The sequence below is a fragment of the Protobothrops mucrosquamatus genome, unplaced genomic scaffold (assembly GCF_001527695.2).
Source record: "Protobothrops mucrosquamatus isolate PMUCROS unplaced genomic scaffold, P.Mucros_1.0 scaffold3504, whole genome shotgun sequence".
Lineage (NCBI taxonomy): Eukaryota > Metazoa > Chordata > Lepidosauria > Squamata > Viperidae > Protobothrops > Protobothrops mucrosquamatus.
In genome coordinates, this window is record NW_015389476.1 from 94,205 (window position 1) to 105,910 (window position 11,706).

The 11,706-nt window shown below is 41.5% G+C and overlaps 1 protein-coding gene across 1 annotated transcript in view; it reads right to left on the reverse strand.

Moving 5' to 3' along the window:
* Positions 1–11,706, reverse strand: part of LHX1 (LIM homeobox 1) — a gene marked incomplete at its 5' end in the record, with an annotated part of 52,814 nt that overhangs the window by 26,864 nt on the left and 14,244 nt on the right. Inside the window, one exon of the mRNA XM_015827116.1 lies at positions 9,493–9,770. Within this exon, the coding sequence (XP_015682602.1) occupies positions 9,493–9,770 (278 nt within the window). The remainder of the gene's footprint in view (positions 1–9,492; positions 9,771–11,706) is intronic.

Consider the following 11,706-nt stretch of genomic DNA (forward strand, 5'->3'; position numbering starts at 1 on the left):
TCTCACCTACATCGTCCACAAGGGACGACTCGGGAACTCAACTCCTACCTCGGGCAGCTCACCTATCCCCCTATGCCCAGGGGAAAGGTATCAAGCCGTTTGACAGCTGATGCAGGCTGTCAAAACGGCTTTTACGCAGAAACAGGCGGGAGCAGCAAACAGCTGCGTCCAGCGAAGTCGCCTGCCACCGGAAGTCCTATTCTATTCTATTCTATTCTATTCTATTCTATTGACATCAGACCTCTCTGTCCAGAGGATTGCAGTGCTAGGAACAGCTAAGATCCTGCCCAGAACCCTCAAACTCCCAGGTTTCTGGTAGAGGGCCTAAGATTGAGGAAGACACAGACCTCCCATAAGGGTGACAAGGAAATTTACACATACATACATGAAGCTCAAATACTTTGACCTCCAAATAAGAAGAGAAGAAGACCCTGATGTTGGGAAAGATGGAAAAGAAACGGAGAAGGAGACGGGCAGAAGATGGGATGGTTAGATGGCGTCATCGACGCAACAAACATGAATTTGGGCAAACTTTGGGAGGCAGTGGTGCTCCAGTTGTGTTGGGATTTCACCCAAGGAGCCTATGACTAGTACTACCTCTGCTTTCTTTGGCAAAGTTCATTCTATTTGCAGGTCTTTGTGTTTTATTATTATCTTCTCCTGTTCCTTCTCTTCTCTTCTGCTGTCTCCAGCTACTGCCCCATCCACTATCCAGGCTTTATTGTCTTTTTCTTATCGATAAATTGTTAAGTCTGGCACGTTATGTGGCAAGTGCCGGGTTTGTTTGAATTCTAAAGTCCCAGAACACTTTAGATGCTCTATTTTCTATTACTTTCTCTATTTTATGGTCCCATCAGTTCTTGCTTGCAGGCAAATGGTATTTCTTGCAGACCTTCCGAAGTTGTGGGGGCTCCATCGCTGGAGGTTTTTAAGAAGAGATTGGAGAATCACTTGTCTGAAATGAAATAAAGTCTTCTGCTTGAGGAGCAAGGGGTTGGATTGGAAGACCTCCAAGGCCTCTTCCAACTTCTGCTATTTTGTGTTTCTGAAGTTACCTTTACACACACCATTGTTGCTAGTTTGTCATGCCACAATTGTCTGGGCAATCTTCTTGCAGCAGCTAACCAGGTTATCCACTATTTCTTTTCAGCTTTCTCCCCCCCCCCCCCCCCGCGTCTTCTCAATTCTGGCTTTGTATGCATTTGCTTGTAAGGCTTGGTTTTGTGCAACCAGAATAATAATAATAATAATAATAATAATAATAATAATAATGATGATGATGATGATGATGATGATGATGATGATGATGATGATGATGATGATGATGATGATGATGATGATGATGATGATGATGATGATGATGATGAAGTTGGAAGGGACCTTGGAGGTCATCTAGTCCAACCCCCTGCTCAGGCAGGAAACCCTATAACATTTCGGACAAATGGTTGTCCAGTTTTTCTTAAAAACTTCCAGTGTTGGAGCATTCACCGCTTCTGGGGGCAGGTTGTTCCACTGGTTAATTGTTCTAACTGTCAAGAAGTTTCTCCTTAGTTCTAGGTTGCTTCTCTCCTTGATTAGTTTCCATCCGTTGCTTCTTGTCCTGCCTTCAGGCGCTTTGGAGAAGAGCTTGACTCCCTCTTCTTTGGGGCAGCCCCTGAGATACTGGAAGACTGCTATCCTGTCCCCCCTCGTCCTTCTCTTTGTTAAACTAGACATACCCAGTTCCAACAACCGTTCCTTATATGTTTTAGCCTCCAGTCCCCTAATCATCTTTGTTGCTCTTCTCTGCACTCTTTCTAGACTCTCAACATCTTTTTTACATCCTGGTGACCAAAACTGGATGCAGTATTCCAAGTGTGGCCTTACCAAGGCATTGTAAAGTGGTATTAATACTTCACATGATCTTGATTCTATCCCTCCGTTAATGCAGCCTAGCACTGTGTTGGCTTTTTTGGCAGCTGCAGCACACGGCTGGCTCATATTTTAATTAGCCCCTCTGTCTCTTTAAGACCCCCCCCCCCCAAGATCTCAAGGTTAATTATTCCTTTCTGGAAGGAGAAAAAGAAATCCAGTAACGAGAAGTTTTCCAAAATTCCCTTCAATGCAGAGGAGAGAGCTTAAGAATGTCAGAACTCTTTTTCGGGCTTTGCAAGCAGTGCGTTCACATGTGTCGTGGTTTGTTTTAATTGTAGTTTGCTAAACAAATGGCAGGAGTGGGATTTCCCCCCCCCCCCCACAGACACACACCAAGCCAAAACCAAACAAACTGTTATGACTTAGAGGGAAAGACAGACCTTCCATCTGGCATCACTTCTACAGGGAATCTGCAGGTTGTGTGTCAAACAGCAGAAGTCAATTATTTCTCATCTGCAAACAAAATTGCTTCCTTTTTCAAGGATTGTTTGACCAGGTGGCTGCTTTCCAGGTTCAGCGAAGTTCCCATCACTTGCTACCTGATCCAAATCAGATCCCATATTGAGCCGGGCAGACACCTTCTGCTTCAAAGCATCTGCTCCCAGTTGGAGGATCTCCAACAGATGTTTTCCGCGCCGTTGTATCCCCCTAGGTTACAATCATAATTATTAAAGCCAATTTAAGGGCCAGGGAGGCCCAGCTAATGCTCAGCCAGAGGTGTTTGCAGCTGGAACATTAGAATTTGAGGTGGGGAAACCAAAATAAATCTAATTCAGTTTTGTCCACACCTTCTCCAGCCTTGTGCCCCCCCTCCCTGACACTTTGGACTACAGCTCCCATCATCCCAATGGGCTGGGACTGGTAGAAACTGCAATCTAAGTTCGCTGGAAGCTTTGCAGGAAGCAACATGTCTGGAAATCATAAATGCAGATTTGTAGCCCTCACATTTTTATTTTATTTAGTTATATCCCATCTTTATTATTTTTGAAAATAACTTAAGATACGTTAACCTTTATTGTCATTTTTTTACCGTGAGCACACTGGCCGATGATAAAAATGAAATTCTGTTGCCTGCTCTCAAAAGAAAGTATATATCTACCCATATACACACATAACATACATATACACATGCTACATACATAGACACACACAAACAATCATACATATATATATTAAGGTGGCAAACACATCTAATATTTCTCTCTCCTCCTATTTTCCTCACAACAACAACAACAACAACAACAACAACAACCTTCTGAGGTGGGCTGGGCTAAGAGAGAGTGATTGGTCAAAAGTCACTCCAGCCAGCTTTCATGGCTAAGGCAGGAGTAGAACTCTCCATCTCCTGGTGATTGGCCCAAAGTCATCCAGTTGGCTGTCATGGCTAAGGCGGGACTAGAACCCTCCATCTCCTGGTGATTGGCCCAAAGTCATCCGTCATGGCTAAGGCGGGACTAGAATTCTCCATCTCCTGGTGATTGGCCCAAAGTCATCGGGTTGGCTTCATGGCTAAGGCGGGACTAGAACCCTCCATCTCCTGGTGATTGGTCCAAAGTCATCCGGTTGGCTGTCATGGCTAAGGCGGGACTAGAATTCTCCATCTCCTGGTGACTGGCCCAAAGTCATCCGGTTGGCTTCATGGCTTAGGCGGGACTAGAATTCTCCATCTCCTGGTGATTGGCCCAAAGTCATCCGGTTGGCTGTCATAGTTAAGGCAGGACTAGAACTCTCCATCTCCTGGTGATTGGCCCGGTTCTGAATAGGTCATGGGCCGGTAGTGGGGCACAGCCCAGGGGTTGAGGACCCCTGCTTTACAATATTCTCTAGGTGGTTTACAGAGACAGTAAGTATATGGTCCCTAGCAATCTGGATCGTCATTTTACTGAACTCGGAAGGATGGAAGGCTGAGCCAACCTTGAGCTGGTCAGAATCAAACTCAGTGTGGGCAGAATTTGCCTGCAATATAGGCAGTCCTCGACTTACAACAGTTCATCTAGTGACTCTTCAAAGTTACAAAGGCACCGAAAAAAGTGACTTATGACCATTTTTCACACTGATGACTGTTGCAGCAGTATCCCCCTGATCACGTGATCAAAACCCAGATGCTTGACAACTGACTCATATTTATGACGGTTGCGGTGTCCCTGCAGTCATGTGATCCCCTTTTGTGACCTTCCAACAAGCAAAGTCAATGGGGAAAGCCTGATTCGCTTAGCAACCGTGTTACTAACTTAACCACTGCAGTGATTCACTTAACAATTGTGGTAAGCAAGGTCGTAAAACAAGGGAAAACTCATTGAACAAATGTTTCACTTAGCAACAGAAATTTTAGGCTCACTTTTGTGGTTGTAAGTTGAGGATTTCCTGTACTGCATCCCAACCATTGCATCACCAGTGTGGCAAAAAAGATCATAAAATTGGGTGTGACTCACTTAATAGCTGCTTTGCTTAGCAGTGCAAATTCTGGTTCCGACTGGGGTCATAAGGTGAGGACTATCCATATATGATTACTGAAGCAAGATTACTATATGCACAGAGATGTAAAGATTGAGCATCGTCCACTATGGAGGAATGCTTGGTGAAGTTGACAGAGTCTGCTGAAATGGATAAATTGACTTCTTTCATTAGAGAAAAAGCATTATCTGCATTTATTAGTGACTGGGAGCCTCTTACACAGTCTATGTTTTTGCATAAAAATGAAGAAAAAAATGAACCTGTAATTTATGGTGTGAAGATTAGATAGGATAGATTACAGGAAGCAGAATAATAGGATGCAACTTTAAAGAGAGAGTTAAAATACATTTGTACTTATAGCTGCTGCAAAGAGTATCAGAATCCTCTTTTAACTTTTTTTTCTCTTTCTTTTATATTTTTCTTCAACTTTTCTTTTTCTTGCACTTTTTGCTAGATAATTTTAATTAAGGGTTTTACGTGTTTTATAAATCAAATATATATAAAGGCGGTTTCTCTTCATGATTAAAATCATAGCATAGAGACTTTTGTTTCTGTTTTGAATATGCAAGCATTGGAGCTCAAGTTAAAACGTGCCACAGTTACCATGAGAGCATTAAAATAAATAAATACAGAATAGCCAGGCATTATTTTTCCACCCCGTTGTATATTTGTTCTTTTCTTAGCTATCTTTGTTAATTTCTGGGGTATCCGAAGCAGAATATCCAGATTCGGTCACAGTTTTATTCCATACAATATTAATCTTGTGAACTCTCAAGCTTCCTCCTTCTGTTACGTATTCAAGATGGACAGTGATTAATATTTATATGTTACTTATATGTAAGGGCATAGGTCTATTCATATGTTGTATATAGTATGTTTTAAATGTGTATTATGTATGTGTACACTTTTGAGAGGAAGCAACTAAATTTCATTTTTAATGTGTGCCATTGTGCTCACAGGAAAAAATGACAATAAAGGTTATTTAATCTAATCTAATCAATCTTAATGTTAATAGTTATTTTAATGTTTTATATTGTCGCTTTTATCTTGTTTTAAGCGAGCTGGATTTGCTCGGTGGTCAGATGGGCAGCATATAAATTGAATAAATAAATAAGGCACAGAGTATTGCCTGTGTCCAACTTAATAATTCCTTTGGTTATGAACTAACTTAAGTTATGAGATAGTATTGGCTTGTGATTATCTAAGAGCCATTTTAAAAGAAGTCCAATTGTCTTAGCAGGATAGAGAATTGAACTAACCCCTATCTGCCTTAAATTATTTATCTGATTTGGTTGGTTTTTTTTTAATTCCCAGCCTCTATTTTGGATAAGCTCAGGGCAGTGTACCTACTTGATGTTCCTATTTTCTCTTCAACACAACGAGGTGGTTTGAGCAGAGAGACAGTAATTTGCGCAAAATCAGTTTGTGTTTTCTTAAACGTTGGAAGGAATATTCAAGTATCAATGGCAATATAGAAATGACTGAAAAATATATCATACAGTGCCGAATTTGAACATATCCCTCACGCTATTCATGTTTAGAATTTGCAATACTATCAAAGAAAAGGACGCAATTATATGCCAAAGAAGTTGGGTATGTGAGATAAGAGAAAATAAAACAAAATTTGACTTAATGAACAAAATGACCCAGGTCTATTAGCTATTATGGGATGGGGCTATTGTTTCTTAATATCTCAAGACCTTTTTGTGACTATTGTACTGAAATGGCAAAACTTCACTGATCAATCATTTTCCAGGTTGAAGATTTCTCCCAATCTAGAACTAAAGAGAAATATCCTGACAGTGAGAACAATTAATCAGTGGAACAGCTTGCTTCCAGAAATTGTGGGTGCTCCAACACTGGAGATTTTTAAGAGGAGACTGGACAACCATTTGCCCAGAATGGTATAGGGTCTCCTGGCTGAGCAGAGAGCTGGACTAGAAGATCTTCAAGGTCCCTTCCATCTCTGCTATTCTGGTATGTTTCAAGGACTATGTACATACTTTAAAACTTAGACAGGACAACATTCATTCATTCTTTCCAACCGACCTAAACTTCATGAAGCCACCTTCCCCAATCAGAGGCCCTACTCATATATTGGCTTACAAATCATATAATTCTCACCTCAAACAACGTTAGCACATTTCTGTGGTCCCTTTTGGAATAGCAAAAAATAGACTATCTGCCCCTTGTCTCTCAAAACTCATCTCTCCTGATCAAACATTGACTTAATCCTTTCTCTGCCACCCCTAACTGGAATCACACTTAAATACATATTACCAGTTGATAGTACTACAAGTGGAACAGGCAATCTACACCTACAAACATCAATAGGATAGAACAGTGTTTCTCAATCTTGAAGCTGTGTGGACTTCAACTCCCAGAATTCTCTAGTCATTCTCCACCTCAGTGCTGGACACCAGCAAACTCTGAAAACTTAGGCTTTTATAGAGGTAGTCACACTTGCTGATGATCATTTGATCAAGGGCATTTGATTACTGCATCCAGTTTTGGTCACCATAATGTAAAAAAGATGTTGAGATTCTAGAAAGAGTGCAGAGAAGAGCAACAAAGATGATTAGGGGACTGGAGGCTAAAACATATAAGGGACGGTTGCTGGAATTGGGTATGTCTAGTTTAACAAAGAGAAGGACAAGGGGGGACATGATAGCAGCATTCCAGTATCCCAGGGGCTGCCACAAAGAAGAGGGGGGGGGGTCAACATATTCTACAAAGCACCTGAAGGCAGGACAAGAAGCAACAGATGGAAACTAACCAAAGAGAGAAGCAACCTAGAACTAAGGAGAAATTTCCTGACAGTTAGAACAATTAACCAGTGGAACAACCTGCTTCCAGAAGTTGTGGCTGCTCCATCACTGGAAGTTTTAAAGAAGAGATTGGACAGCCATTTGTCTGAAATGGTACAGGGTTTCCTGCCTGAGCAGGGGGTTGGACTAGAAGACCTCCAAGGTCCCTGCCCACTCTATTCTATTCTATTCTATTCTATTCTATTCTATTCTATTCTATTCTATTCTATTCTATTCGCAGCACCTGGCTGTTGCTTAATCTGTTCATACCTATGGAAACAGTGAAAGTGTACTTAGTTTTGCACATATGGCTTCTTCATTTTGGCTTTCTTTTTTGTAAAATAAATGACATGGTATAATATGTCATGTGTTATTGTTCACCTGAGGTTGTATATATCTACTTTTCAGAACTGCTAAGGAAAAGATGGTTTTTACTATGTCCTAATATGTAAAGCCATAGAACTCAGAGGGTATAAAAGTAATCCTTGACTTACAACAGTCTTAGTGACCAAAGTTACAATGGCACTGAAAAAGTGACTTATGAACACTTTCACACTTACGACTGTTGTAGCATCCCCAGGATCACGTGATCAAAATTCAGATGCTTGGCAACTGGCATGTATTTATGACGGTTGCAGTGTCCCAGGGTCACATGATCCCCTTTTGCAACCTTCTAACAAGCAAAGTCAATGGGTAAGCCGGATTCATTAACAACCGTGTTACTAACTGAACAATTGCAGTGATTCACTTTGCAACGGTGGCAAGCAAGGTCATAAAATGGGGCAAAACTCACTTCACAAACGTTTCACTCAGCAACATAAATTTTGGGCTCAATTGTGGTCATAACTCGAGGACTACGTGCATATTCATCTTGTTCTAATAAAAGTAGTAATTCTATCTCAGATGTATAAACGTATTTTCTCTTTGAGCCCAAGGCAACCTATAGGGAAATATTTATTCATTTGCATCTTGCCTTTATTATTTTTACAAATAACTCTGGCAGCAAACATATCCAATACACTTTCCGCTTCTTATTAATCACCAACACAATCCTGTGAGCTGGGCTGGGTTGAGAGAGAGAGTGAATGGCTCAAAGTCCCCCAGCCAGCTTTCATGGGTAAGGTAGGATTAGAACTCAGAGTCTCCTGGTGATGGGTCACAAAAGTCACCCAACCAGCTTTCACAGCTAAGGCGGGACTTGAACTCACAGTTACCTGCTGTCAAAGATGAAACTTTGGCAGCTATGTACCTCTGTGATTCAACTTGTCTTTAAGTTAAAGGGGGGGAGGTGTTACTTTCAAGTGGGTTAGATGGAGAAACGAAACTTCTATGATTCAGCTGAGAGCCTGAAGTCTCTTTAAGAACACCAGAACAGGTGTGGATTTGAAGAAGACGGTTCCCATAACAAAGCGAACTTGTTTATATGGACTACGTAAGATGTTGGGGGTTTGGCTGAGAAAACTATTGCTTAAGTCTATGAATTGGTGTTGGAACCTCAGAGTTAGTTTTGCTTCATCATAACCATGCAGTGTATTCAATAAACAGTAAGATTTTCGGAGACGGAAACAACCTGGTGTTTTATTTGGATTCTCAAGCTGGATGTTGACACCTGCTTTCTAGCCTGATGCCTTAACCACTAGACCAAACTGACTCTATCCCTACATTTTATCCTCACAAAATATCCCTGTGCGATAGCCAGGGATGAAGGAAGTTGGTTGAGTTTATTCATTCTATTTATTTATTTAATAAAAACATTATACGGCTGCTCAACTCACTCATGGTGACTTGGAGCATCTTACGGAAATAAAATCCCAATACAAAACCCAATAAACCCCTGCCCCCTGGCAACAACAATCTAACAAATCACTGCGGGGATATGGACTTAACCTGGATCTCCCTAGACTTAGTCCAATACCTTCCCACTGGAAAAATCCTTGAAGTCTTAGAATCTTTCACAACTGAATTATAAAATCTGATACAATTCTAAGTGCATTGATGCTGCCACATAACTCATTTTCTAAGGAGAGTAATGATCTTTTTGAACATTTATTCTGCTCGGATCCTAGAAAACTGGGTGAGAAATTTTAAGAAGCAACCCGAGAATCGAAGAAAAGCAGATATCCAAACAATCAATTCAGCCCAACGGGTAAAGATCTGAACACATTCCATGCAAGCTGCTGTCAGTTTTCAGAAGTCCCCGATCTGAATTCATCCAGTTCATCTTGAGCCAACTTCAAAAGTTCTGGACCACAGTTGACTTCCCCATATAGTCATGGTGTCCCACCATTTCCCCACCCTACTCTTCAAATGTTCATACCTGGATGACACGCATGTTAAGGCCGGTCTCCTGTGCCAGCTGCTCACGGATGTGCCGGGTGGGTTTTGGAGTGGCGGCAAATGCTGCTTTGAGGGTCTCCAATTGCTTGGCTTTAATGGTGGTGCGGGGCCCTCTCCTTTTGGCCCCCAGGTTTTGGTCGTCGTTCTCATTGCTGCCCACTTCTTTGTCGGAGATATTGGCGCTTTCCAAATCCTTGCTGTCATCCTGGCCAGGGTCTTGCGAATCTGGGGACAGGCTGGGGTCGCTACCAGTTGTGGCTGCAAGAAGAAGCAGCAGATATATTTACATACAAAGGAGATTGTGTACAGATACAGGTTATCTTCGACTTACAACAGTTCATTTTAGAGCCCTGGTGGTTAGAATGCAATATTGCAGGCAAACTCTGCCCACAGTCTGGAGTTCGATCCTGACAGGCTCAAGGTTGACAAAGCCTTACTATGCTTCTGAGGTTGGTAAAATGAAGACTCAGAGTGTTGGGGGCAAAATGCTGACTCCATAAACCACCCAGAGAATGTGGTAAAGCACTATGGGGTGGTATATAAATCTAGGTGCTATTGCTATTGCTATTTTTCAGTGCTGTTGTATCTTTGAAAGGTCACTAAACTAACTATTGTAAGTTCAGGACTATCTGTATTTGACCAAGGCTTTCCATGGGATTTTAAAAATTGTAAGTGCATTTGGAAGTTAATTCTAAGGAGTCTTGGTGGTGCAGTGGTTGGAATGCAGTATTGCAGGCAAAACTCTGCCGATACCTGGAGTTTGATCCTGACAGGTCAAGGCTGACTCAGCCTTCCATCCTTCCAAAGTCAGTAAAATGAGGACCCAGATTATTGGGGCAATCTGCTGACATTTGTAAACTGCCCAGAGCAGGGATCTTCAAATTGGCCCTTTTATGACTTGTGGGCTTCAACTCCCAGAATTCCTCAGCCATTGTGTCAGTGTGCCTGGCTGAGGAATTCTGGGAGTTGAAGTCCACAAGTCATAAAAGGGCCAAGTTTGAAGACCCCTGGCCCAGAGAGTGCTGTAAAATGCTATGAGGGGGTATATAATTATATTATTATTGCTATTTAGTGACTGAAGTTACAACAGCACTTTAAAAAGTGACTTAAGACCGTTTTTCATACTTATGACTATTGCAGCATCGTGATCAAAATTCAGACGCTTGGCATCTGACTCATATTTATGATGGTTGCAGTGTCCAGGGGTCATGTGATCGCTTTTGATGACCTTCTAACCAGCAATGTCAATGAGGAAGTAACAACCATGTTACTAACTTCACAACTGCTAATTTTTTTTCAAAAAAAAAGAAGCCTCCAGTCCATATGGTTTTAAACAAAAAGGTATTTCAAATAACAACAGACAAAAGTGTCGACCTAATGCCTGTCTGGAAAAATGTGGAAACAGTCATCTTTCTAGTCCGGTATGATCTACACAGGGATATGTGGTAAATTGGGCAAAATTTCCTGATTGTTTTTTTTAGATAATTTGCAATTTATTTATCTATTTAAGTATATATTAATAGAATATATATACCGTATTTTCCGGCGTATAAGACGACTTTCTAAACCCTGAAAATCTTCTCAAAAGTCAGGAGTCGTCTTATACGCCGGAAAATACGGGTATTCTATTTTATTCCTTTACACATGTGGTTTGGCATATTACTCATCAAGTTTTCTCTCCCCCCCCCCCTCTCTCTCGCTCAAACTCTATATTTTAACTGAAAAAGTTGGGGGTCGTCTTATACGCCGGAAAATACGGTAGCTATTAAGGAGTGTTTCAATATCTCAGGGGCTGCCACAAAGAAGAGGGAGTCAAGCTATTCTCCAAAGCACCTGAAGAAGGCAGGACAAGAAGCAACGGATGGAAACTCATCAAGGAGAGAAGCAAACTAGAACTGAGGAGAATTTTCCTGACTGTGTGAACAATTAACCAATGGAATGGCTTGCCTCCAGAAATTATGGATGCTCCAACACTGGAAATTTTTAAGAAGAGATTGGGCAACCAGGAGACAGTGAATTGTAGTCTCGCCTAATCAGGAAAGCTGGTTGGGTGACTTAGGCTAATCACCAGGAGATGGTGAGTTCTAGTCCTGCTTTAGGCATGAAGGCTGACTGGGTGACTTTGGCCTCTCTCTCTCTCTCTCTCTCTCTCTCTCTCTCTCTCTCTCTCTCTCTCTCTCTCTCTCTCTCTCTC